The sequence below is a fragment of the Gadus morhua genome, chromosome 13, assembly GCF_902167405.1.
Source record: "Gadus morhua chromosome 13, gadMor3.0, whole genome shotgun sequence".
NCBI classification, from domain to species: domain Eukaryota; kingdom Metazoa; phylum Chordata; class Actinopteri; order Gadiformes; family Gadidae; genus Gadus; species Gadus morhua.
In genome coordinates, this window is record NC_044060.1 from 100,001 (window position 1) to 127,500 (window position 27,500).

Below are 27,500 nucleotides of genomic sequence, written 5' to 3' on the forward strand. Positions count from 1 at the left end.
CCTCTCAAGCCCAGTCAACAATCATCCGTGACCGCATAAGCGTATCAGGAGACCCAAATATTGTACTGACGAGGTCGGGTACCACCACAGCTGCACTCTGCCACAGTGTCTATGGTAACACACCGACATGTTGAAGTCAGGGCGTCTTTCATCTACCTGAATGCTCTCGAAGATGTGGTCAAAGGCGCGGGGAATGACCCCCTTCTGGGCGGCTGGCTCCGGCACCCCCTGCATGGTGAAGGACTTCCCACTGCCCGTCTGGCCGTAGGCGAAGATGGTCCCGTTGTAGCCCTCTGTCACCCCCTGACCACATGGGGACAGCATGGGGAGACAGAGCTCACCATAGGGCAGGGGCTTTCACCATGATTTAGCCAATCTGGCTCCCAGATTTGGTGGCTGGTGACTGAAAGGTCCTGTGTTCAGACCCAATGACCTTCCCTGGTCCTCTGCATCCTCGGGCAAGAGGCCTCCGTCCGCACAACCACTTACTGTGGGTAAAGGTTCCCATGTCTGCTAAACAGTAGTAGCCTAAACAGTCTCACTGTTGACCAAGAGGGGAACTATTTCTATTTTGCTTACATGCAGTACATTTTGGTTCAGTGTCAAATATAAGTGTATGCCTGTTGCCAAACTAGATGGGCCTGTCTAGTTGACAGAGGATTCATAACCTGGCCTACAACAGGCTGGTGGCTTTAGTAAATAATGAGGTCGCCAACGATGGGAGCTGGTTTACAGTAAGGCATTATGGAAACCAGGCATAGCTTACTAGATTGAAACAGGTCGTGTGGTCGAGTTTCAAATTCACAATTAAAGGTGTCCCATGACCTATGCGTGTAGGCTTTGTGTTACTGCCAGCAGTGCCTAGTACCTATTCCCTTAAAATAAATCGGAAGGGACTAAAAATACACACCTCAACCAACGGATAGGCAATTTCGTTGTACATCTCCTCGGTGGTTTGCTCCATGAAGTAGGCGCCGTCAAAAGTAAACTGTTTCGCGGGCTCGTCGGTGGCCCCGGGCTTCTGGATGAAGCACTGGCCGTGGCGGACGTCCATGGACAGCACCATCCTGCAGCCGAGAGCCTTCTCCCGGCCGTTCAGCGGTCTGCAGCGGACCACCACCTTCACCGCCTCGGACCCCATGTCTCCGCCAATCAGCTGAACCACAGTCGAGGAATCCGGATGGATGTTGGACAGATGTATCCGTGAACTCTAGAGAAAGCGACACACATAACTGCCCTCCGCCAGTGCGACGATTACAGTAGCGGCAGTAAATCCTGTTCTCGTGTAGTGACATGCATTCTAGATTCAAAAAGAAAAAGGTGATTGCTGCCGGGGAGGGGTTAACACGTTGAGACTTTTGAGAACGACAATCCTTGCCTTCACTTTGCCTCCCACCGCATTGATGTTGCATAGCAACCCTTAACACGTGTGACGTGTACAAAATGTATAGCGCTTTAGGTGCCATGTTGGTGAGGGTACAGTGAGGTCAAAACCATTATATTTTTCTAATATATTCGTGTAAATAAAACTTTAAATACGATATCTTAAATAAACTACATATATCTATATGAATAAAATGAACGTGTATATATAGACCATAAGTGGTTTGTAGTGTAGCCCAATAATTAGGCCTTCTGATACAATATAGGCCTACAGAGGGCATTTATTAGGTATCCTATAAAGGAATCAAACAAAAACAACACCGGTCTCCTCCAAAAATCCATCATATATTTAAAATATATTCAAGTTCAGAGAAAGCAGGACATAAAAAAAAGAAAGGGGGCATTGTCACGGCAAAGTAGTACACATATTCAAAGCGTCACATTATAAGAACTATTTCAACTGTTAAGACTGATCAACCTATAACATTTTACAAAAATATATATATAAGATATAAGAAAAACTTTAAAACATGAAATGTCTACAAAATCACTTGAAACTATAAGGCTACATACAAGAGCCAATATAGTAGCAAGAAGAGACAGGAAAGTGCAGTTTGGTTATGACTCCATGAAATGCCAAATGTGCTGAAAAATAAGTGAAGAAATAAGTGCCATAAAAATAAAATATATAGGCTTACATAAGTGTGGGTAGTCAAATTTCAAATTATTCAAAATTCAAAATGATATAATTCCTAGTCTGAGGTTTATTTGAAGGATTTAAAAAAAGATTTCTCAAAATTAATCTTAAATTTCATAGTTTCTTTTCATGGATCTTATAATCCATGGTTCAAAAGCTTTCAGACATTAAACTGTATTTTAACACCCGGGTTGCATTTTCACTAAAACCTTGTAATGCAGGGTTAGGCTTCGTTCTTCTCCCCAGTGATTTCAAAGCCTAATTTCCTGGGTGTGGCTTCCTGCTGGGGAGCCCTTGGCTAGGGGTCTGCCGGCGGCCTCCTCCTCCCACTCGTAGCAGTGGTTGACCCGGGCACAGCTCAGAGGGCAGGCCAGCTCCTCCTGGCTCAGGGTATAGTGCTCGATCAGCACCGCCAAGGACACAAACTCACGCTTGCATTTCTAGCGCCAACAAGGCAAAGAGACAAAGAAAACCGTGGGAGGAGAAATTATTAAGAATGTTATGAAATAAATGATAAAAAGTTATTAATTATGAATCAAGTAGTTAACATGCAGATAGAAATGTTGGAGGAAAAGGCCTACATCAATACAGTAGTACTAATCAATAAGTATTATTGATTAGTACTACTACTAACTAGTAATACTCAATCAGTATTTTAACCCCAACTCAACTAACTGTTGAGTGGGCGTACTCAGGATGCAACCATGATAAGACTATCAAGGTATGATGGGGCAATGTGGTGGCAATGGGTGTGGGACTCCCAGCCCACAAGTACTGGGTTCCTTCCACAATGTCAGCAGTCTGACCTGTAGCCACTGTGAACAAGACGTCCTTATCGCTGCCTTACCTGCTCCTTGATGCTCTCTGAATTCACTCATTCACTTTGGATGAAAACATCTCAACCTCTGAATAATGAGCGAGCCAGGGGGGGGGGCCAGGTTACCTCCAGGTGGAACATGTCGTTGCGGGTGTTTTCTATGAGGTAGGTGCCCAGGCCGGAGGGGAGGCGGATGAGGAGGGAGCCACTCTGGGGTTTCTTGGGGTGGGGACAGAGGAGGTAGGAGCCTAGCACGTCGTCCTCCAGCAGAGCCGAGCTGGAGTCACTGGACACCAAAGCGGGAGGCCGTTCCATGAGGCATGGACGTCAACACTGTAACCCCTCTATGTGTGGCTCTCAGATAAGCTTTGTGCAGTTCAGTTTCCTCTTATTTGAGAAGTACACAAACCGTGTTTGTGCATTTGGTTAGCAGAACTTATTTTTTTTAAAGTGGAACCAAATGCTAGATTGAAGGAACAGCAGCAAGAACTGATTGGCTAAAACCTAAGTCACATGATATAATATAATATAGTGTCTGTTGTAACAAACATTCCTGTTTGTGTAGCAAATCAGAATCAACAGTTGTACTATCCCATATTTCTGAGATGATAGTTGAGCGACTGACTTTACTCGCTACCAGCAACAGCTAACTAGTAACTACATTTGTAAAACTGATTATGGACAAGCTTCATACTTCATAGCGGGAGTTTCCCTTGAGAGTATGACCTGCCAGTTAGCAGGTGGATAAGAACCAACTCACGGACTGATCCCGGCCCAGCACCAGACTGCTAGAGCCAAGGCTTCTTCTGTTTGGGCCAAGCTGCTGCTGGAAGATCTCTTCGCTGGAGAGCGTTCCTTCTCCCCTCCTGGTGTTCACATGAATGAGGGAAAGGTCATCAATCCAATTCCAAAGGAGTCCTGGATTAGGATCTAAATGTCTCGTTCTCAAGAGGGATCCCCCAGAACCACGGCAATGTTCAAAGCCATGAGTGAATATTTAACAACATAAGGAGCCCCTTAAGATGTGCTCTTCATACCAGCGACAGAGGGACAAAACCCAAAACTGACAAACAAACTCCCGGTGAGACTCAGCATACCGTAAAGATCTCTGGTGACCTAACCCTTCCACCCCAAACACTAAAGAATCCCACATAGTGGAACCCACCACTCCCAGAGATACTCAGCCTACCTTAAAGATCTCTGTTGATCTAACCCTTCCACCCCAAACACTGAAGACTCCTACCTTGAGGATCTCACCACTGTGAAGGTCCCACCACGACAGACGGCACAGTCAGTGACATCCCAACACCAAACACTGATGTGTCCCCGCCTCTACCTTACCTCGTCCACTGTTTGACCCTGGAGAGCAGGCTCTGCAGTGGGGGCCCACCTTGCATTGAGGCGAGGCGCTGGTGCGTGTGCCTCTGTTTGAGCGGCGTGAAGGTGAAGGAGCGGTAGGCTCCAGACCGCAGCGCCTTGCTGCGGATCGCCTTCTTGCGCACCAGCGACGGGGAGGCGGTGAAGACCTCCTCAGGGCTGGCCGGCTTCTTCTCGCGGGTCTTTGACCGCGACTAGAAAAGATGAGAATTAATTCTACATCACTTTGGCTTCCATTTGCCTCTAACCCTAACCCTAACCTCACTGAAGTTTGATCAAACCTATTATTAGCTGTTTCAGCCATCACTCATCACACTGGTGCCAAATCATTTAAAATACTGTCTAAAGGATATGAACACAATCCAGGCACAGCTCAATACACCCAGATACCTTCTTCCTCTTTATCGAAGTGTGACGACGGTTGTGAAAATATGTACAAAGCACAGGTTTAATTTTCCACTAAGATTTCTCCTCAAGGTTATCATAGGACACCGACTGTTTCAGCCCCAGGGGGTTCTTGGACTGAGAAGAGCCAGGACATGAAGATTGTTGGGAAAGGAGGAGGGTATGCATCCTGACCCTGGCCCCTGGAAACAGGCCCCTGAAGGGGGCTCTTCTGAAGGAGACGAGGGCGCTGACACTGAGCGGGAAGCCGTGGTTCAGCAGAGAGGGGTTCCGACGGGGCAGGGGCCCGACCGAGTCCTCTGTGGCCTCCTCCGGATGTTTCTCCAGGTACAAGAGCTGGAAACAGCGGCAGAGCAGCAGGTTCAATACCTGGGCCTGGGAGAGGAGAGAGGAGGGGAGAGGAGGGGAGAGGAGAGGAGAGGAGGGGAGAGAGGATGGGAGAGGAGGAGAGAGGAGAGGAGAGGAGAGGAGGGGAGAGGAGAGGAGAGGAGAGGAGAGGGGAGGGGAGGGGAGAGAGGAGGGGAGAGGAGAGGAGAGGGGAGGGGAGAGAGGGGAGGAGAGGTGAGGAAAGGAGAGGAGGGGAGAGGAGAGGAGAGGAACAGAGAGGGGAGGGGAGGAGAGGAGGGGTGAGGAGAGGAGGGGAGGAGAGGAGGTGTGAGGAGAGGAGAGGAGAGGAGAGGATATGGGGGGGGAGAGGAGAGGGGAGGAGAGGAGAGACCGTACCGGTTCAGCACTTTTGGTCAGAGCAACAACTGTGTACATTTGTGTTGTTTGAGTTGTTTGTGTTGATTGTTTTGTGTGTCTCTAGTGCCTCAGAGAAGAACGCCAAGCATACTTTAAAGTCCTTATCGTCCAAAACAGCAGCCATGCTTAGATACAGTCCCACCAGCGGTCTACATGATGAACAAATAAAGAGAGACAGATGAAGGATGGCGACGGGCTCACCGCTCTGGCGTGGCGGGCCTTGAACAGGTGGCAGTAGAGTTGAGCGTTGGCGCTTCCCGGGTTGTGGGAGACGAAGGCGAACTGTGAGTCCGAGGGGCGTGCGGTGGAGAAGGAGACTCTGCGTAGGGCATGAGCCATCAGGACCTTCTACAGACAGGGAGGACAACATCAAACCACAGAGACAGAGGACCAGAGCGAGCGTCGCCGGGATCATTCTTACCGTCTCGTCTTCGTCGTACATCTTGACGCCTTTCACTGAGAACTTGAGGGAGACACCCCTCCTTATTCTGCATGTCTGGTTGTGGAGAGGGAAAGCATTAGTCCGTATGTCCCCTGAAGTTATGAGCACTTGGACAATTTGTTTACACTCTTACTTTGAGGGCTTTCAACTGTCGGTTCAGGTGTTCAATCTGCTCATCCAAACAGCGGTCCTCCACTGGGAACGAGCCAACATACTTGAGAAAAACCAGATGAGATTTTAAGCAGAATATCATTGAGGCGGTTGAAATACTGCATGAAGGAATGCGATGTACCTCAGCTGAACGTGTCACTGAACCGTCTTCCCTCGTCGGTGCCTCACCCATCGTTTTTGTATCAACCTCCTTGGGAAGCAGATTAATATCGACTTTGTAAATAAAGTCAAGTCAATAGAACAACAATAAGCCCGAACTTTCTTATTGGGACCATTTATTGCATTTTTGTTAACAGTTTGGCGGTTCCACACACTTGATTGCAGATGATTACATATCCACAATGCTATATTTTCAAAACCAATCGATGCGTTTGGGATTAGATCGATGCATTTATTCGATTATTTTATAAAAGCCCAAGCAATACATATGACAACTTTGAGCCACAATCCAAAAGACGGGTTGAAACAAGCACTACTTCTATTCGGTAATAAAAACTTAAGGAAATGCGTTTGAACGATTCTTTGGACAAATACTTAACACTACACAACACACCGTCTACATTAAGCTGAATAACACTCACTTTAAAACGGAGAAGCTGCACAGTACTGCCGATACATTTCGATCGCTAGCCTGAAGTTAGGCACTGATTCCTGAACTATTTGCCAATGCGTTGATAGCCACGCCCACCCGCCGGCGCGTACCTGTCGCGTCTCAGGTACGAGGAGGGGTCGTGGCTTCGTTTGATATGGGACGCAGGTTCAGCGTGCGTCGCTTCACTCGGTTCTTTAAACGTGTGGAGCGGTGCGCTGGCTGACCTGTAGGCCACATTCATTGAAGCGAGCTGGGTTCGATTCATCCTACCTGTGGTGCTATACTGTCAGTGTCATTGTCCCTATTCATCGACCCACCCACTCTCTCCTCCCTGTCCTGTCTACATACATGCAGAGAAATCCCATGAAGGAAAATAAAAAGGGGGGGGGGGGGGGGGGGGGGGGGGGGAAATAAGCGGCTTAAAAAACATCCCTGGCTATTGCAAAATATAACCCGTATCCTCGACTCACATTAAAGGGGTTTCCTGCTTGGTCAAGGATGCCTACATTTAGAATACAGACACCCGTACCAATACTTACCCGCTCCGCCCATTTGGTTATGTCCTCGAGTTTAAAATGAAATCACACCACAAACAAACAACAAGCAGTCGATTACAAATTAGCCATTTTTATTAATGACCTGGAAAAAAAAACCTTAACAATAAAGTATATGCATGCAGGGTACGTATGGGCTATTATCCTGTAATTCACGACACACAATTCATACAGCTTGTGGCAACGGATCTAGAGCTTATCTAAGCAACAAAACCTGTTGGACTTTTTTTGCACAATTTATGGTTTCTAGTCTTAGAAATGAATGCAGAGAAGCGCGTGCTGACGCCGCCCTTAACTGCGGTCATTCCAGTTGAATTATTCCTAATAGATTTCCATTTGAAACTAAAACATAAACCGAAAATACTGCCGTGCACTCGAGGAAAGAAATGGGGGAAAAACATTTATTTCTATGAGAGCCTCTTAAAATGGTTTATATAAATTATTCAAGTTCAAATTAATTTAACTCAAAATCTCTAATTTTAAAGTCCCATGGTCTTGCTGTTTTCATATGTGAGGGATGTATACTGCCAAGAGGTGTGCACGATAAACGGAACTAACGAGCCCGTACCTGGAGAAGCAGCCACATGGCGGAGTCAATCCTCGACGCTCAGCAAAACAACCTTTAAACCACAACACGAGCAAACATCGTTCTCTACACGCTGTGAAAATTAAAAAAGGGTCCGTTAAAATCAGTTACTCTCAATGTACATGAACCACACTATAACCAAGAGGAAAAAATCACTCATTCTACCCCCCCCCCCCCCCCCCACAAAAAAATAAAAAGACAAGCCCACCCCTGCCCCCAAAAAAGGGAGAAAAAGACTGATTGGACTAGGAGGGGAGGCCCCTCCCACCACAGCGGCCATGTTCATTTCTTCGACCTCAGGGACTGGCGTCCGGGGGGCGGGGCCTTCGCCTCCTTCCTGGCTGGCGCCTTCTGGGGCGTGGCCTTCCGGGGCGTGGCCTTCTGGGGCGTGGCCTTCCGGGGCGTGGCCTTCTGGGGCGTGGCCTTCTGGGGCGTGGCCTTCCGGGGTGCGGCCCTAGAGCCGCGGGCACTGAGCTTCTTCACAGCCGGAGTCTTCGGCCTCTTGGCGGGGGCCGCTCGCTTCAGGGGCGTGGCTTTGGCCGTGGGCGTGGCCTTAGGCGGCGGCGTTGCTTTGGCCGGCGCCGCCTTCTTGGAGGCGGCCGCGGGCTTCTTGGCGGGAGGCGGAGCCTTCTTGGCGGGCGTCACCTGCTTCTTGATAGGGGGGGCTCTCCGACCCCTGGCTTTTGATTGGCTGGCGCTGCGCGGCTTCTTGCTGGGCGGCGGCCTGCGGGTCTTGGGGGCGGGCCTCTTGCCCGCTTTCCTGAGGAGGAAACAACGTCATTCTATTTGCCGATAAGAACTGAAGACTGAAGTCACCGACTGAGGGAAGCCGAGGCCGTTAAAGTACGACTAAGAGTCATGTTTCAACGTCGTTTAGGACCAACTGACCTCTTCGGGGGGGTTGGGGGCTCATCGTCAGACTCCTCCTCCTCCTCCTCCGACTCCTCTGACTCCGACTCCTCCTCTGAAGTGTCGGAGGTCCGCTGAGGGGTTTTCTTCTTCTTCGGTGGTGCGATGACGCGGTCCGGGAACAGCACCGCAGGACTACAACAACACAAAACCCATCAGTGAGTCCGGCCAGCAGGGGGCGGTCTGGGACCGCAGGGTGGGGGCCGGTCCCTGGCAGCAGGGGGCGGTCTGGGACCGCAGGGTGGGGGCCGGTCCCTGGCAGCAGGGGGCGGTCTGGGACCGCAGGGTGGGGGCCGGTCCCTGGCAGCAGGGGGCGGTCTGGGACCGCAGGGTGGGGGCCGGTCCCTGGCAGCAGGGGGCGGTCTGGGACCGCAGGGTGGGGGCCGGTCCCTGGCAGCAGGGGGCGGTCTGGGACCGCAGGGTGGGGGCCGGTCCCTGGCAGCAGGGGGCGGTCTGGGACCGCAGGGTGGGGGCCGGTCCCTGGCAGCAGGGGGCGGTCTGGGACCGCAGGGTGGGGGCCGGTCCCTGGCAGCAGGGGGCGGTCTGGGACCGCAGGGTGGGGGCCGGTCCCTGGCAGCAGGGGGCGGTCTGGGACCGGGACTCAGGGTGGGGGTCAGTCCCGGCAAGCAGGGGGCGGTCTGGGACCGGGACTCAGGGTGGGGGTCAGTCCCGGCCAGCAGGGGGGGGGGGGGGGGGGGGGGTCTGGGCCTCGGGGTGTTGGTCAGTCTAATAAACTACCTGGGGTAGTTCTTTGTACCTGGGGTAGTAGGGGGGGTAGTTCTATGTACCTGGGGTAGTGGTTCTATGTACCTGGGGTAGTAGGGGGGGGTGGTTCTATGTACCTGGGGTAGTAGGGGAAGGCCAGCCGGTAGGTCCCGTTGAGTCCGGTCCCGGTGATCTGGTCCATCCAGCCCAGCATCTTACACTTGGTGAGCGTCTTCCTCAGCAGAGCGACTACACACACACACACACACACACACACACACACACACACACACACACACACACACACACACACACACACACACACACACACACACACACACACACACACACACACACACACACACACACACACACACTTTTAACCCTTAGGGTAAACCCTAAGTGTAGGAGCCGCATTTAAGTTTTTGATTGACCCACTAATTTCTCCTTCTTTTCCACCTGTGGTGGTTAGGGTAACCCTAACCCTAACCACCACAGGGTTAGGGTAACCGGGTAACCCTAACCCTAACCTGTGACGAGGTGCACTTGTTCTATGTACGTATGTATGTTTTGGAGACGGAGTGCGTGACGGGATGATGGGAAAAGGCGGACGAGCAGACAGTTATTGAACGTTCGGTTGGTGAAACACCTTGATATAGATACTTGCTTTGCATCATTATTTTGTTATACTTTGTTTACAATAAATGACGGCCAATTGACGGCCTTGGACAGTCAAACTCTCACTATTTTTTTGGACAAACTGCGTCTCAAACAATGCCATCACCTGCTTTCTCCGTGTGGCAAAAGGATAAGAAAGTTGGAACTTGGGGTTATAGGAAAAACCCGACCACGGTTTTTCGCCACTACACTAAGGGTAAGGGTTAGCCCTTAGGGTAAGGGTTAAGGGTTAGGGAGAGAGGGCCCACCTATGCGTGTCTCGGTGCTGTCCTCGTTGGCGTGGCACAGGTATTTGCGTAGCGTTGTGGTGCTGCAGGTCTTGGGTTCGTTCATGGCGATGATGGCAGCGCTGATAGCGTCCTCCAGAGCTCCACCGGCCAGCAGCACCTTGTCCCCCGTTCGCTTCAGCTACGGGACGGACAGACGGACACGGGTCTTACACCTGGGATCCTCCGAGGACCGGGGTCTGCTTACAGACCAGATGACGGATTCCTCTCACAGCACCTCAGTGTCTCAGCCCCCAAAGACCTGGATGATGGCTCAACACGGGGACCACGGAGCGGGATGCTTACCTGGAAGGTTCCGCTGGCGCCCTTCCCAGTGATCCGCTCCAGGTGACCCTTATCCACGGCCCGGACTAACGCAGACTTCAGCAGGTCGGGCCTGCGGACCACACAACACACACACCCTGGGTGTCCTTAACGAGACACTTCATTTTATGAAAATGTCTTCTTCAAAAGCTCACTCTATCCATCCATCGACCCACAGGACTGTGACCCCCCGGCCCCCACCTGTTGTCGATGTGCAGCTGGGGGAAGTGCTGCTCCAAGTACTTCTTGATGAGGATGTAGGACGCCTCCTTGGGCTCACACAGCCGAGTGATGATGAGGGGGAGGGCGTCCCCCAGAGGCTCGCTCTTCAACACCGCCGCCGCCGACGACTTCTACCGACACACACACACACACACACACACACACACACACACACACACACACACACACACACACACACACACACACACACACACACACACACACACACACACACACACACACACACACGAAAGTTTTCACAAGATAAAACTGACATCAAGCTGTAAATCTTTGGTTTTAACTAAATTTAGGGCCAACAGGTGGGCTAAGAGGTGGGCCAACAGGTGGGCCAACAGGTGGGCTAAGAGGTGGGCCAACAGGTGGGCTAAGAGGTGGGCTAAGAGGTGGGCCAACAGGTGGGCTAAGAGGTGGGCCAACAGGTGGGCTAAGAGGTGGGCCAACAGGTGGGTTAGGAGATGGGCCAACAGGTGGACCAACAGGGATGGCTTCATGGTCCCCTGCTTTACTGCCACTAACCTTGTTTGCTGGCTGCTTTTGGGCTGCGAAGCTGCCTGCGAACCCCTTCCCCTTGAGCTGGAGAGAGGAAGGAGAACGTGTTGGTGGAGGAAGGGTTCTGGAGCACAGCCGACACTCCCGAGATCCTGTTAGGCCGACAAGCTCACGGCCACGTCAAGGCAGACGCTAACAATGTTTGGGAATATCATGTCGACAAAGCCTAGCGTGCCATTAGCATGCTATTAGCGTGCTACATCAGCCGAGCCACACAGACCAGTAAAGTGCCACACAAAGTGTGCTCTGCTCCACTAGAACAAATAGTTATTTTTTGGTAGACAAATATGAACCAAAACTCACTCTGGGTATGCTTTGGGCCACATGGCGAACACCACCACTAGAATGAAGTAATGCAGCCATTTTGTTTCCAGTGGAGCCTCTGGTGTTGATGGCGAAGCCTCACCTGTTTGATGGAACCCTTCTCCAGGTGTTTCTTCAAGGCCTTCTTGATGAGGAATTTCCTCTTGTCCAGCTCCAGACTGGGGTAATTCTTTGTGACGTATTTCAAGATGGACATGTAGGACATCCCAGTGCGCTCACTGCCAGACTACAAAAGGAGAACACAGAGTCTTAACAGGGTACCCACGTAAACAATTATCCCCTTGTGGACATTAAAGAACCTAACTAACTTAACAGCCGATTCTGAGCAACTGGTCCGTTTGTTATTGATTGTGTTTCGGCCGTTATATATTGAGATGGAGATCTAACCCTAACTAACCCGTTATATATGGAGATGGAGATCTAACCCTAACCTGTTATATATGGAGATCTAACCCTAACTAACGCAGAGTTACGTATGTAACTCCGGTTCTATGAATCCTGGATGACCGGTGCATTAAGCTCTGGGTTTATCCGTCTCGCGCATGCGCAGTTCGAGTACCTATACCAACAAGGTCACATGTGACCCTCGTGACACCGGATTGGCTATATAGACCGGTGTCGACAGAGGATCTTTTCCCAGAATCTTCTCGCGAACCACGAGACTTCTGAGTGACCTGTAACTCTGGTGGTCATCCAGGATTCATAGAACCGGAGTTACATACGTAACTCTGCGTTCTATTTCATCCTTACTGACCGCCAGAGGCGGTGCATTAAGCACTGGATGGCCAATACCAACAACGTCACGAAGAATCAAGGTGCTCACCTACTGACCAGAGGCAGCAGAGCTTGGCCTCAGGGCCACGCCCATTGGATGGGGAGTGGCAACGTTGACCCGGTAGAACCTGGAGAATGTGCTAGGCGACGCCCATGACGCCGCGGCACAGATGGTCCCCAGGGGCACCCCTCTCAGGGCAGCCCATGATGTGGAGACGCTCCTGGTTGAGTGACACCTCACCCTGGATGGCGGGGGGCGGCCACTGGCCCCGTAGGCGTGCGTTATGGTCTCCACAATCCAGTGGGACAGCCTCTGCTTTGTTAAAGCACGACCCCTATTAGGGCCACCATGGCAAACAAAAAGCTGCTCCGACTGGCGAATACCGGCGGTAGCAGAAATATAAGCCCTAAGGGCCCGCACCGGGCACAGCAGCTCAGACCCACCCTCCCCAGAAGGGGGGTCAAAGCGTGCTAACTGGATGGGCTGGTTAAGGTGATTGCGTGGCAGCGCCTTTGGCAGGAACGCAACATTCGGCCATAGAGTGACACCCGAGCCATCCGAGTTCCACCTCAGGCATGTATCACTCACTGATAGGGCATGCAACTCCCCGACCCGCTTGGCAGAGGTTATGGTGTGTAAAAAGGCAGCCTTCATGGACAGCCACTTCAACCCCCCTTGACCCAAAGGCTCGAAGGGAGGCGATGACTTCTTTGCGAGAAGATGAAAGGAACAGATCCTCTGTCGACACCGGGCTATATAGCCAATCCGTTGTCACGAGGGTCACATGTGACCTTGTTGGTATAGGTACTCGAACTGCGCCTGCGCGAGACGGATAAATCCAGAGATTAATGCACCGGTCAGTAAGGATGAAATAGAACCCGTTATATATGGAGATGGAGATCTAACTAACCTGTTATATATGGAGATGGAGATCTAACCCTAACCTGTTATATATGGAGATCTAACCCTAACTAACCCGTTATATATGGAGATGGAGATCTAACCCTAACTAACCCGTTATATATGGAGATCTAACCCTAACCTGTTATATATGGGGATCTAACCCTAACCTGTTATATATGGAGATCTAACCCTAACCTGTTATATATGGAGATCTAACCCTAACCTGTTATATATGGAGATCTAACCCTAACCTGTTATATATGGAGATGGAGATCTAACCCTAACCTGTTATATATGGAGATCTAACCCTAACTAACCCGTTATATATGGAGATGGAGATCTAACCCTAATTAACCCGTTATATATGGAGATGGAGATCTAACCCTAACCTGTTATATATGGAGATCTAACCCTAACCTGTTATATATGGAGATCTAACCCTAACCTGTTATATATGGAGATCTAACCCTAACCTGTTATATATGGAGATCTAACCCTAACCTGTTATATATGGAGATCTAACCCTAACCTGTTATATATGGAGATGGGGAGGGGTGGTTAGGGTTAGGGGTGTCGCCCCTTCACTAGTGACAGTTCACTCGTATTCACTCTTCAGAATTAAATAAACAACATTTAAAGCGCTTTTCGTCTTGCCGCAGCCCCTCCCCCTGGCTGGGATGGCCCCTCCCCCTGGCGGGGATGGCCCCTCCCCCTGGCGGGGATGGCCCCTCCCCCTGGCGGGGATGGCCCCTCCCCCTGACGGGGATGGCCCCTCCCACTGACGGGGATGGCCCCTCCCACTGACGGGGATGGCCCCTCCCCCTGACTGGGATGGCAGCGCTGGAGGAGGTTCACCTCAGATGTGACAGCTCTTCATAACTCTCCACTAACACTCCAGCCTGGAGTAAACATTTTAAAACACCAATCCGCAGGGAATCCGTAATCCGTCACTAACTGGTCGTTATCAACTAGAACTACAATAGTTTTTTTACACTAGTGCGGCTGCTATTCGACACAATAAAGAATGTAATCCTTTAACTACATAGAATATTTCTGTGAAAGCAGTCTTGACAACTGGTAGAGGGTTGTCGTCTGTTTTCACCGTCAAAGTTCTTATTAGAGAATTCTGCATCGCGTTGTAATAAGGCAGCAAGGTAGGCCATGTCATTATACTTTAGTTACAACACAATGCTTAACCAATAGTGGTACCTTCACAGCCTCCAGCAGAACCTCGTCCACCTTGGGCGTCGCCCGGGCGAAGCCGCTCACCGCCGCCGCCATCTTCTTGTTGGCCGATATGGATGCCCAGGGGGGGATGGTCTTCTTCATCTTCTTCACCTTGGCCTTGCCCAGCTTGCCGCCGTCCTTTATCCTGGGCGTCCCCGAGGGAGGAAGAGGAGGAGACGACACAGTGAGAGGCTGCGGGCTTCGGCGGTAGGAAGCGATATTTCACTGTGATGACACCACTAGGGTCAGGGTAAGGTACCGTAACTCTATCTCTAGCGTACCCTCACCTTTTAAGGAGGACAAAGCAGTGTGTGGCGCACTGTCCTTCGGCGCAGTCCTGGCATTTTAGCGAGTCTCCGTTTGCCAGCGTGGGCCTAGCATGCCTGAAAATGTCAAAACATCCCCGTCTTTAACGCCAGTGTGGTCGGCCGACTAGCTGAAATGCGACAGACCAGAGCTTGCGTTTACTCCCGTTTTCCACAGAAAAACGATGCTCATGTTCTGGGCTAAATAAGGAAGAGAGGAGGAGCATCTTACCAGAACATCACCCTGGGTAGAGGCCTTTGGTCTTTCGATTGGTTAAAAGACAGTCAAAGATATTATCCATATAGTGTCATCCAAAGCTCTGGACATTCCAGCCACCAGCGTCAGAAACAGAGTGGGTAACTTTGTCATCTAGTTTTATCATCATTGTTCAAACTTGGGTCTCATGCTGTTTTCCAGGTTGACCTCATCAAAACATCTGAGCGGTTTATCAGCTCAGCGTCCTGCTCCAACGGCGGCCGTTGGGAGATCTGTACCAGTGGACCCAATCTAGCCTGCATACACCAATGATTTAACCCCACATTAGTGGAATCTGCATGCTAACACACACACACTGTGTGTGTGTGTGTGAAGGCTAGAGTTATCTAACCTTCCTCAATCCCTCCCAGACGGTGGACACGGGATGCATACGACAAGTGTCGTATGTAAGGAAGACACCTTGTTATATAAAAGCGAATCGTCAAGTGCAACCAACGACAAGAAGAACCGCATTTAATCCAGCGGGGGCAGTGATAATCTAACGGATAAAAGTGATATCAAAGTGAAATATCGCAGCGATTGGTCCTCAAGGTTACAATCTCTCACTGTCGGGGTTTAACTAACCCTTCATTCTCCGCTTCCAGCTCCGCCTTCACATCCCCAGAGCCCAGCTCCTCTCCGTTGGTCTGGCTGGATGCTCCGACCTCCCCTCCTTCCTCCGCTGGGAGCGGGCAGTCGGGCGCCCCCCCCTCGTCCTCCATCACTGGGGGCGAATCCTCGGATGGCTCTGGGTACACATTTACAAAGATACAAAGTTGATGTTTATTGTGTGTGTTTCTATAATGTGAGTAAATTCTAGTCAAACTAGTCAATCTATTCAAATGGTGGAAGGGGTTCATACTTTAAGTTGAGCAGTGAAACAGTGTGAGGCCTCTGCCAGTACCTGCGTGGGCTTCCTCACCTTCCTCCGGGGCCGGGGAGGCTGCCCTGTCCTGGGGTGGAGTTGCTGCCGCTCGGCGGATAGGCATCTCACTTTGTCCTGGATGGGAGCGAACACAGCCAGTTCAAACAGTGCTTTATTTGGACGTGAAGTGAATTATGTGTTCACCGTTCAAATGCATTTGGGAAAGCAGAAAGAGGGACAACGACATCAACACATGACCAGGTTTTGTTTTGCAGCAAGACAACATATCGTCATTCATTAGGGCGATCGCATCATCGCCGACATCGGTGGCTTGCGAAAGCTTCCAGGAGATGGGAGTGTGCGAGCATCTAATGCTATGCATGCGATACTAAAGGTTTAAATGAGGAATGTTTGACCTAAAAAGTCACTGAAACTCAACAATCAGGCCCAAAATAACGGAGAACGATAATCTTGCACAAAAAAAAGAAATCGCCATTTTGTTCATTACTTCATACATACAGTAATGGCGTCGAGCAAAGCGAATAAATCCCACTAAGTGTACCCTAAAATGAAACTTGAACCCCATTTTGGGTAGATTTATCCGCACAGAGAAATGTTTACGCCAAAAACGTACCTTGAGTTTTGCAGAGAAAAGTAATATTTCAGTCTAATTCTGCAGTCCTTTATTTGGAAATCACAATTGAAGCGCTCTTCCCGTGGCAGAACGGACACATAGAGCCGGCCAATCACGGAGCCGCTGCTATACTTCATGCTGACACCTGATTGGTCGGGCTTTATTGTCATTGCAAGCATGGAACTAAAATGGATACAAAAGCTGAGAAGTGTTTCGGGGGATTATTTGAAGAGGGATATTCCTTTGCCTTCTTTCTATTTCTACATTTGTATTTGTTTACCCTCACCGTTGTACGCGTGTGTAGTAAATAATCAAGAAAAAAATCAAGACGTTTGTAAAAGTTCATTTAAGTTGACAAAATCCAACAATTTAGTAAAGCTAATGCAAAATTTGCTCCAACTATAAAGAGTGCAGTTATAGGATTTCACCACTAGATGGCCATACAGTGCTTAAACAGCAGCCTACCCTTCATCCATCTAATATACACCAAACAGTGCTGACGTTGCCTTCTTTTAATATCAATTCAACTATACAATTCAACTTTTATTATCTTCATAACTATTTTTATGAGGATTCTGTTAGCTCCCAACACAAGGGAAGGCTGAGCTTAACATTGAATGGGAACATGAAAGCCTATCGTTAAATGTCTAAATTCAAAGTTAAGGCATAGATGAAGCTCAGCATGTCTCGCGGCACGACCACCTTGACCTTCTGCGTTGAACAGGCCGGACTCAAAGCTGGATTCAGGGAAGGAAGAAATGTTTACTTTCACACAACTTTAGTTTGAGAAGGAAACTATTGACCCAACTCTGAGCATGCCTAGTGCCAACAAGGCCTAACTTAACCAAGTCTCTGAACACACTTCCTGTGGTTGTTGACCCAGAATAACCCCAGAAGCACCGGGACCTGGAGGCTAGAGGTAGCATCCTGCTGGCGCCCGCCGATAACAGAACAACCCGCATGCATCCACACACGTCCAAAGTCCAAACTCCCAGAAAACACCAGAAATGAGCAGCCTTTTGTTTTTTTAAATACCTTTTTTCTCTTTAATGTATTTACAAGCGTTTAAATCTGTAGGTCTGAAGTTTTACAAGCACTTCATGTTCTGCAACCCCAGCTTCTGCTTCTGTGGTTTTTTGTTGTCGCCTAAACTTGCATTATGCTCATCGTAGCGATCGTCCGGGCGTTTCCGTTGGTCGGTCAGGATGCCGTTGCGGTGGACTCGGGGTCACTCAAGAGCTCTGAGTGGACAAGCTGGCGTTGGTCTTGGCAAAGGCATTCTGTGGGCTCTGATTGGTGGGGCGGGGGGGGGGGGGGCGGGGTTATGTACAGATCACATGGAGCAAGCCAAACACTTCCTGGATACCCGCACGGTAACCATGTCGAAGCTCATATTGCCAAACGCACACCTGTGTGTGCGTACGTCACGCACACACCTGTGTGTGTGTATGTCACGCATACACCCGTGTGTGTGCGTACGTCACGCATACCGCTCAGCGCGTGTGTCCACTCAGGTCCCTCTGCATCCCGGTCGGTCCCCAATGACCTTAGTTCTACCCTGTGTGTGTGTGTGTGTGTGTGTTATTATAATCATTAATAATCATACGGTTGTTATTTCTACGGCGGCCGGTGCCTCTTCCGTGAGTGTCTGCAAATGTTAAATAAACTTCCTTATTCGCAGTCCTTTTAAAAAAATAATAAATTAAAGAGTCCAGAGGCTATTTGTCCTTTTTCTGTAAGTCTCTTCTTTAAAAAGTAACAAAAGAAAGAAAAAAAGTAAGTTTAAAATTTAAAACAAAAATATCTTCTATGTATAATACAGGTATTTAGTGCTTCTGCCGTTTGGATCCAAGGTCCAAGATGGCGGTGTGTTGAGGAACCGTACCACGCATGGGGGGGGGGGAGGTGGAGGGGGGAGAGGGAGGGGGAGAGGGAGGGGGAGAGGGCGACAACTGAAAAATAAAAACAAATAAAAAGGAGAACACATTTCAGTGTGGGCCGTGAGCCTGACCCCCCAGGACGCTGTCGTCTCCAGGGTTCTGCAGTTCTTTAGTTTATTTCCTGGGCTTGGTGGGGGAGGAGGAGGGAGGGGCTCTCCTCGTCAGTTGTCCTCCGACTCCTCCTCGGCCTCCCTCAGCCAGGTGAAGAAGGCCGTGACGGACTTCAGCGCCACGCCCTTCCCCCTCTGCTCCGCTGCGTCGCCGCTGGCTTCCCAGCGGTAGAAGGCGTCCTCCGAGATCACATCCTCGTCGTACAGACAGTCGAAGAACATCCGCAGGAGGTCTGGGGCGAGAGAGAGAGAGACAGGAGGGGGGGAGAGAGAGAGAGAGAGAGAGAGAGAGAGAGAGAGAGAGAGAGAAGAGAGAGAGAGAGAGAGAGAGAGAGAGAGAGAGAGAGAGAGAGAGAGAGAGAGAGAGAGAGAGAGAGAGAGAGAGAGAGAGAGAGAGAGAGAGAGAGAGACAGAGACAGAGAGACAGAGAGACAGACAGGAGGGGAGAGACAGACACACAGAGAGAGAGAGAGAGCGAGACAGAGAGAGAGGTAACTGAATTGCTACTTTCCTGGTATGTCAGATCAACTGAGTAGATTGAGATGCAGTTGTACAGCAGTAACCACTAGGGATGGGCAAAATGATTTTTTTCCCGGAACTAGTTCTTTCAGTTCAGTTCACTATAACGATTCGTTTGTCTGATTCGTTCGTTTTGATCCGTTCGTTACGTCAGATTACTGTCATTTGATAGTAATCTGACGAAAAATAAATAAAAAATAAAAAAATCCCCCCCCCGTGAGACGGCCCTGAGCACAATTTAAGCGACTTCTAGGCTCCCCCCCCCGTGAAAATCCACAAGATATACTATATAGTATAACCGAACGTCCCACCAATATTTATACCACTTGCTTCCTCTCTATACGTCATTCATGGTTTTATATTTATAATTTTAATTTACTTTACATTTAATTCTTCATTATTCAGGCATTACAGAACTTTCATGGTCATAAATAATAAATACGAACTGCAGTTTAATTTCTTTGTTTGCTCTTGAATTGACGTAGAACGGAGCAAAGACTCCTGGGATTAGGAAATGCGTTTATCCAATAAACAGATGGAGGTCAAGTCTATTTTCGGAAATGTAGGGGGATATATGAGTGGCCCCACGTTGTATGACCCAATGACCCGTATGACCCGTGGTATGACCCAAGGTACGTCAGACAGAGAAAGCGCGCAAATTCGACGGTACCACCTTGTCATTTGTTTACCCAGGTGCCATTGCAACATCTTTGCTAACTCTCATTGGCTGAATCTTTGAGAACGTTGTAGACTCAATCAATATAAGTCGCGGGGAGTCGAAGCTCTGTTCGTTTGTATATTTTATTTACGTGACCATATTTTTGTTTTATGTTAAAAAAAAAGAATCAAAGAACCAGTTCTTCTTGTTTTGGGGAAACAGTTCTTGTCGTTCACGTTCGGGATTCGTTCGTTGTGAACGAATCGGTCGCGACCGACTCATCCCTAGTAACCACACAACACACTGTTGGTAGAATTATTTAACATGAAGGTGGACCTCACATCTAGGGTGTGGATAATGGCTCTCCTGCAGTGTGTGTGTACGTACTCGGGGGCTGGTCGAGGGTGACTATCAGGGCCTGAAGTGCGTAAAGTGCTTGCAGCTGTCGCTCCGTGTCTGAGTTCAGGTACTTCAGTAACACAGGCAGTCTCCTCTGGATGAGGGCAGTGTCCACACGGCACGGGCTGCTTTCGTCTGGAGGGACACACACACACACACACACACACACACACACACACACACACACACACACACACACACACACACACACACACACACACACACACACACACACACACACACACACACACACACACACACACACACACACACTTTTTATTATCTTTTCACCATTGTTTGACTATTTGTCTGCCATGGCATTGCAAACAATCCATTTTCCATGCAAATAAAGGTACTTCAACTGGAATTTAACAGCTGAATTGAGAAGGATGGAGACAGAAGCAGGGAGAGTGAGGGACCTTCAGTGTCAGGGTTAGGTCCTTCAGTCCGTCTTACCCCTCACCGCTGCCTTGCACACTGCTGTCATCAGAGCTCTGAGGAAGGGAGACGAGCTCATCTGGGATTCGTCCAGGTTCGCCTGCCAACAGGAAGTGAGAACAAACAAGGTGGTTCATCCAGAGTCGACGTACAGCAGAGTGGCCAGAGAGTTGGACCGTTTCCGGTTCTCTACAAGCATGCAGTGGACACAACAGACATCTAGGCCGTGTATGTGTTCATACATTGTGCAGGCACGCATCTGTCGAGTGAGTGAGTGAGTGAGTGAGTGAGTGAGTGAGTGAGTGGGTGGGTGAGTGGGTGGGTGGGTGGGTGGGTGGGTGGGTGAGTGAGTGAGTGAGTGAGTGAGTGAGTGAGTGAGTGAGTGAGTGAGTGAGTGAGTGAGTGAGTGAGCGAGCGAGTGGGTGAGTGTCGCACCTCCACCCAGTCGAAGACCTGCTCGTCGGTGGCCATCTCCTCCATCAGCAGGCGCTCCAGCTGCCGGCCCCACTCCTCTCCGGGCCGGGTGCTGCAGGCCGCCGCCACCTCGGGACAGACGCCCTCCGACTGGGTGAACTGCAGCTTCTGTGGGCGGGGAGCGGGGGGTTAGTGCCACGGAGGGACGGCGCTGGCGCCCTGCTCTCCGTCGAGGGTCTGGACCAGTGAAGGTTGGTCTGGGGTCATCCCTCAGTGGCGTCGTGCGGTCATTCATTTATATGTTTGGGGATGAAGGGTTCTGCTTATTGTGTCCGTGTAGACCTACAGCTCTCTCTCTACGCTCGACATCAGGAAGTACGCAACAGTGACCTCTGAACTCCACCAGCCTGACCTCTGACCTCCACCAGCCTGACCTCTGAACTCCACCAGCCTGACCTCTGACCTCCACCAGCCTGACCTCTGACCTCCACCAGCCTGACCTCTGACCTCCACCAGCCTGACCTCCTCCACCCTCTCCTACCTCCACCACCCTCTACCCCCCTCCACCCTCTCCTACCACCACCACCCTCTCCTACCTCCACCCTCTCCTACCTCCACCACCCTCTCCTACCTCCACCACCCTCTCCTACCTCCTCCACCCTCTCCTACCTCCTCCACCCTCTCCTACCTCCACCACCCTCTCCTACCTCCACCCTCTCCTACCTCCATCCTCTCCTACCTCCATCCTCTCCTACCTCCACCACCCTCTCCTACCTCCACCCTCTCCTACCTCCATCCTCTCCTACCTCCATCCTCTCCTACCTCCTCCACCCTCTCCTACCTCCTCCACCCTCTCCTACCTCCACCCTCTCCTACCTCCATCCTCTCCTACCTCCTCCACCCTCTCCTACCTCCACCCTCTCCTACCTCCACCCTCTCCTACCTCCACCACCCTCTCCTACCTCCTCCACCCTCTCCTACCACCTCCACCCTCTCCTACCTCCTACCTCCACCACCCTCTCCTACCTCCACCACCCTCTCCTACCTCCACCCTCTCCTACCTCCACCCTCTCCTACCTCCACCACCCTCTCCTACCTCCACCACCCTCTCCTACCTCCTCCACCCTCTCCTACCTCCTCCACCCTCTCCTACCTCCACCACCCTCTCCTACCTCCACCACCCTCTCCTATCTCTCCTACCTCCTCCACCCTCTCCTACCTCCACCCTCTCCTACCTCCACCACCCTCTCCTACCTCCACCCTCTCCTACCTCCACCACCCTCTCCTACCTCCTCCACCCTCTCCTACCTCCTCCACCCTCTCCTACCTCCACCCTCTCCTACCTCCATCCTCTCCTACCTCCATCCTCTCCTACCTCCATCCTCTCCTACCTCCTCCACCCTCTCCTACCTCCACTCTCTCCTACCTCCTCCACCCTCTCCTACCTCAACCACCCTCTCCTACCTCCTCAACCCTCTTCTACCCCCTCCACCCTCTCCTACCTCCTCCACCCTCTCCTACCTCCACCCTCTCCTACCTCCTCCACCCTCTCCTACCTCCTCCACCCTCTCCTACCTCCACCCTCTCCTACCTCCATCCTCTCCTACCTCCTCTACCCTCTCCTACCTCCTCCACCCTCTCCTACCTCCACCCTCTCCTACCTCCACCACCCTCTCCTACCTCCTCCACCCTCTCCTACCTCCTCCACCCTCTCCTACCTCCTACCTCCACCACCCTCTCCTACCTCCACCACCCTCTCCTACCTCCACCACCCTCTCCTACCTCCACCCTCTCCTACCTCCACCCTCTCCTACCTCCACCACCCTCTCCTACCTCCACCACCCTCTCCTACCTCCACCCTCTCCTACCTCCTCCACCCTCTCCTACCACCTCCACCCTCTCCTACCTCCTCCACCCTCTCCTACCTCCACCACCCTCTCCTACCTCCACCACCCTCTCCTATCTCTCCTACCTCCTCCACCCTCTCCTACCTCCACCACCCTCTCCTACCTCCACCACCCTCTCCTACCTCCACCACCCTCTCCTACCTCCACCCTCTCCTACCTCCACCACCCTCTCCTACCTCCACCACCCTCTCCTACCTCCTCCACCCTCTCCTACCTCCACCCTCTCCTACCTCCATCCTCTCCTACCTCCACCCTCTCCTACCTCCTCCACCCTCTCCTACCTCCTCCACCCTCTCCTACCTCCACTCTCTCCTACCTCCTCCACCCTCTCCTACCTCCTCCACCCTCTCCTACCTCCACCACCCTCTCCTACCTCCACCCTCTCCTACCTCCTCTCTACCTCCTCCACCCTCTCCTACCTCCACCCTCTCCTACCTCCTCTCCTTCCTCCACCCTCTCCTACCTCCACCCTCTCCTACCTCCACCCTCTCCTACCTCCTCCACCCTCTCCTACCTCCTCTACCCTCTCCTACCTCCTCTCCTACCTCCACCCTTTCCTACCTCCACCCTCTCCTACCTCCACCCTCTCCTACCTCCTCCACCCTCTCCTACCTCCACCACCCTCTCCTACCTCCACCACCCTCTCCTACCTCCACCACCCTCTCCTACCTCCACCCTCTCCTACCTCCACCACCCTCTCCTACCTCCACCACCCTCTCCTACCTCCCCCTCTCCTACCTCCTCCACCCTCTCCTACCACCTCCACCCTCTCCTACCTCCTCCACCCTCTTCTACCTCCACCACCCTCTCCTACCTCCACCACCCTCTCCTACCTCCACCACCCTCTCCTATCTCTCCTACCTCCTCCACCCTCTCCTACCTCCACCCTCTCCTACCTCCACCCTCTCCTACCTCCACCACCCTCTCCTACCTCCACCACCCTCTCCTACCTCCACCACCCTCTCCTACCTCCACTCTCTCCTACCTCCTCCACCCTCTCCTACCTCCACTCTCTCCTACCTCCTCCACCCTCTCCTACCTCAACCACCCTCTCCTACCTCCTCAACCCTCTTCTACCTCCTCCACCCTCTCCTACCTCCTCCACCCTCTCCTACCTCCACCCTCTCCTACCTCCTCCACCCTCTCCTACCTCCACCCTCTCCTACCTCCATCCTCTCCTACCTCCTCCACCCTCTCCTACCTCCACCCTCTCCTACCTCCACCCTCTCCTACCTCCACCACCCTCTCCTACCTCCTCCACCCTCTCCTACCTCCTCCACCCTCTCCTACCTCCACCACCCTCTCCTACCTCCTCCACCCTCTCCTACCTCCTCCACCCTCTCCTACCTCCTACCTCCACCACCCTCTCCTACCTCCACCACCCTCTCCTACCTCCACCACCCTCTCCTACCTCCACCCTCTCCTACCTCCACCACCCTCTCCTACCTCCACCACCCTCTTCTACCTCCACCCTCTCCTACCTCCTCCACCCTCTCCTACCTCCTCCACCCTCTCCTACCACCTCCACCCTCTCCTACCTCCTCCACCCTCTCCTACCTCCACCACCCTCTCCTACCTCCACCACCCTCTCCTATCTCTCTACCTCCTCCACCCTCTCCTACCTCCACCCTCTCCTACCTCCACCACCCTCTCCTACCTCCACCCTCTCCTACCTCCACCCTCTCCTACCCCACCACCCTCTCCTACCTCCACCACCCTCTCCTACCTCCTCCACCCTCTCCTACCTCCTCCACCCTCTCCTACCTCCTCCACCCTCTCCTACCTCCACCCTCTCCTACCTCCACCCTCTCCTACCTCCACCACCCTCTCCTACCTCCTCCACCCTCTCCTACCTCCTCCACCCTCTCCTACCTCCACCACCCTCTCCTACCTCCTCCACCCTCTCCTACCTCCTCCACCCTCTCCTACCTCCACCACCCTCTCCTACCTCCACCACCCTCTCCTACCTCCACCACCCTCTCCTACCTCCACCACCCTCTCCTACCTCCACCACCCTCTCCTACCTCCACCACCCTCTTCTACCTCCACCCTCTCCTACCTCCTCCACCCTCTCCTACCTCCTCCACCCTCTCCTACCACCTCCACCCTCTCCTACCTCCTCCACCCTCTCCTACCTCCACCAGCCTCTCCTACCTCCACCACCCTCTCCTATCTCTCCTACCTCCTCCACCCTCTCCTACCTCCACCCTCTCCTACCTCCACCACCCTCTCCTACCTCCACCCTCTCCTACCTCCACCACCCTCTCCTACCTCCTCCACCCTCTCCTACCTCCTCCACCCTCTCCTACCTCCTCCACCCTCTCCTACCTCCACCCTCTCCTACCTCCATCCTCTCCTACCTCCACCCTCTCCTCCTCCTCCACCCTCTCCTACCTCCTCCACCCTCTCCTACCTCCACTCTCTCCTACCTCCTCCACCCTCTCCTACCTCCTCCACCCTCTCCTACCTCCACCACCCTCTCCTACCTCCACCACCCTCTCCTACCTCCACCCTCTCCTACCTCCTCTCTTACCTCCTCCACCCTCTCCTACCTCCACCCTCTCCTACCTCCTCTCCTTCCTCCACCCTCTCCTACCTCCACCCTCTCCTACCTCCTCCACCCTCTCCTACCTCCTCTACCCTCTCCTACCTCCTCTCCTACCTCCACCCTCTCCTACCTCCTCCACCCTCTCCTACCTCCTCCACCCTCTCCTACCTCCACCACCCTCTCCTACCTCCACCCTCTCCTACCTCCACCACCCTCTCCTACCTCCACCCTCTCCTACCTCCACCCTCTCCTACCTCCACCCTCTCCTACCTCCTCCACCCTCCACCACCCTCTCCTACCTCCTCCACCCTCTCCTACCTCCACCACCCTCTCCTACCTCCACTCTCTCCTACCTCCACCCTCCTACCTCCACCCTAGCCTCCGGTCCAGACGGTCTTTTATTATTTCATGACAATTAGTTTTTTTTATGAGCCATTTTTTTGTTCTTTATATTTCGGTGCTCACAGATGTTTCCATGACAACACCAGGCGTAGTTATGGGTTACCTGTTGTGAAATGAACTCCTGGACGTCTTCCCCCTCCGACAGGAAGTGGCTCCAGCCGAGGCCCGATGCGCGCCACAAAGCGCCCACCTGGCTATGGCTCTGGGGGCAGTTCACAAGGGTCAGCCTAGCCCCCTCCTATTGGTCCAACAGGTCGTCAGCCTAGCCCCCTCCTATTGGTCCAACAGGTCGTCAGCCTAGCCCCCTCCTATTGGTCCAACAGGTCGTCAGCCTAGCCCCCTCCTATTGGTCCAACAGGTCGTCAGCCTAGCCCCCTCCTATTGGTCCAACAGGTCGTCAGCCTAGCCCCCTCCTATTGGTCCAACAGGTCGTCAGCCTAGCCCCCTCCTATTGGTCCAACAGGTCGTCAGCCTAGCCCCCTCCTATTGGTCCAACAGGTCGTCAGCCTAGCCCCCTCCTATTGGTCCAACAAGTCGTCAGTCTAGCCCCCTCCTATTGGTCCAACAGGTCGTCAGCCTAGCCCCCTCCTATTGGTCCAACAGGTCGTCAGTCTAGCCCCCTCCTATTGGTCCAACAGGTCGTCAGCTTAGCCCCCTCCTATTGGTCCAACAGGTCGTCAGTCTAGCCCCCTCCTATTGGTCCAACAAGTCGTCAGTCTAGCCCCCTCCTATTGGTCCAACAGGTCGTCAGCCTAGCCCCCTCCTATTGGTCCAACAGGTCGTCAGTCTAGCCCCCTCCTATTGGTCCAACAGGTCGTCAGTCTAGCCCCCTCCGCCCTCCTATTGGTCCAACAGGTCGTCAGTCTAGCCCCCTCCTATTGGTCCAACAGGTCGTCAGTCTAGCCCCTTCCGCCCTCCTATTGGTCCAACAGGTCGTCAGTCTAGCCCCCCCTGTGTCAGAACCTAACCCCCCCAGTCTAGGGATAACTCAGGCTACACATTGACCTGTCGATTGACCAATAGTTGGATGAGATTCAACACAGGCTGTTTCATTCGAATACAAACATACAGACGCACAATAAAGGACCATCAGTGTTGGGGCTTACCGTGGTTTTGCATAGTATGTGCAGTATTTCAGAAAATAACATCCCAGCTCTTCCAACAGGAAGTAATGGTTTGCTTAAATCACTGTAAACAAAACAAAGAGCAGAGCGACACGTGGCTCTGTTTACACACAGCGAAGCAGGGGTCAAAGGTCAGCGCTACAGGGGAGCTGTGGGGGAATCAGCAGACCAATGAGGCTTCAAGTGTCCTGAACAGATAGGAGCTCTCCCTAGTCTAGCTCGGCTGGCACAAAGAGAAATGGATGGACGAGCATTCGGAACTGGCAACTAGACAGTACTCTGGGATCCCTTTGAAAGTGAAATGAAAATA

The 27,500-nt window shown here is 52.1% G+C and overlaps 4 protein-coding genes across 21 annotated transcripts in view; all 4 read right to left on the reverse strand.

Annotated features, from left to right (window-relative positions):
• Nucleotides 1-1,391, reverse strand: part of kif17 (kinesin family member 17) — a 17,975-nt gene extending 16,584 nt beyond the window's left edge. For both annotated transcript variants that reach the window (XM_030374867.1, XM_030374866.1), the window contains exons 1-2: nucleotides 911-1,391; nucleotides 157-303 (exon numbers count right to left, since the gene is read on the reverse strand). In XM_030374867.1, coding sequence (XP_030230727.1) covers nucleotides 157-303; nucleotides 911-1,141 — 378 coding nt within the window. In that variant the 5' untranslated portion in view covers nucleotides 1,142-1,391. The remainder of the gene's footprint in view (nucleotides 1-156; nucleotides 304-910) is intronic.
• A 316-nt stretch (nucleotides 1,392-1,707) lies between these two features.
• sh2d5 (SH2 domain containing 5) lies at nucleotides 1,708-6,936 on the reverse strand. Its single transcript, XM_030374880.1, has 10 exons — nucleotides 6,618-6,936; nucleotides 6,158-6,226; nucleotides 5,999-6,079; nucleotides 5,845-5,919; nucleotides 5,625-5,771; nucleotides 4,854-5,054; nucleotides 4,288-4,468; nucleotides 3,658-3,763; nucleotides 3,024-3,183; nucleotides 1,708-2,520 (listed from the first exon to the last, which is right to left on the reverse strand). The coding sequence occupies exons 2-10, from the start codon at nucleotides 6,206-6,208 to the stop codon at nucleotides 2,332-2,334; spliced, it is 1,191 nt and encodes a 396-aa protein (XP_030230740.1). The 5' UTR covers nucleotides 6,209-6,226; nucleotides 6,618-6,936; the 3' UTR covers nucleotides 1,708-2,331.
• Nucleotides 6,937-7,235: 299 nt separating this feature from the next.
• hp1bp3 (heterochromatin protein 1, binding protein 3) lies at nucleotides 7,236-16,858 on the reverse strand. 5 transcript variants are annotated; one of them, XM_030374873.1, is made up of 13 exons: nucleotides 16,732-16,858; nucleotides 16,155-16,232; nucleotides 15,818-15,980; nucleotides 14,959-15,054; nucleotides 14,654-14,816; nucleotides 11,849-11,992; nucleotides 11,410-11,466; nucleotides 10,852-11,003; nucleotides 10,633-10,723; nucleotides 10,309-10,468; nucleotides 9,520-9,631; nucleotides 8,657-8,812; nucleotides 7,236-8,528 (listed from the first exon to the last, which is right to left on the reverse strand). In XM_030374873.1, exons 2-13 carry the CDS (start codon nucleotides 16,219-16,221, stop codon nucleotides 8,051-8,053), a joined length of 1,839 nt encoding a protein of 612 aa, XP_030230733.1. In that variant the 5' UTR covers nucleotides 16,222-16,232; nucleotides 16,732-16,858; the 3' UTR covers nucleotides 7,236-8,050. The 5 variants fall into 5 exon arrangements, with proteins under 5 accessions (XP_030230733.1, XP_030230732.1, XP_030230731.1 ...); XM_030374872.1 differs by having other exon boundaries at nucleotides 10,852-11,000; nucleotides 16,137-16,232; XM_030374871.1 differs by having other exon boundaries at nucleotides 16,137-16,232.
• Nucleotides 16,859-17,774: 916 nt separating this feature from the next.
• LOC115557217 (eukaryotic translation initiation factor 4 gamma 3) overlaps nucleotides 17,775-27,500 on the reverse strand; it is a 73,283-nt gene continuing 63,557 nt past the window's right edge. For 12 of the 13 annotated variants that reach the window (XM_030374865.1, XM_030374858.1, XM_030374864.1 and 9 more), the window contains 6 exons: nucleotides 27,173-27,254; nucleotides 26,170-26,268; nucleotides 21,231-21,377; nucleotides 20,814-20,895; nucleotides 20,346-20,492; nucleotides 17,775-19,014 (listed from right to left, as the gene is read on the reverse strand). In XM_030374865.1, coding sequence (XP_030230725.1) covers nucleotides 18,833-19,014; nucleotides 20,346-20,492; nucleotides 20,814-20,895; nucleotides 21,231-21,377; nucleotides 26,170-26,268; nucleotides 27,173-27,254 — 739 coding nt within the window. In that variant the 3' untranslated portion in view covers nucleotides 17,775-18,832. The other variant, XM_030374861.1, reaches the window with a different exon arrangement.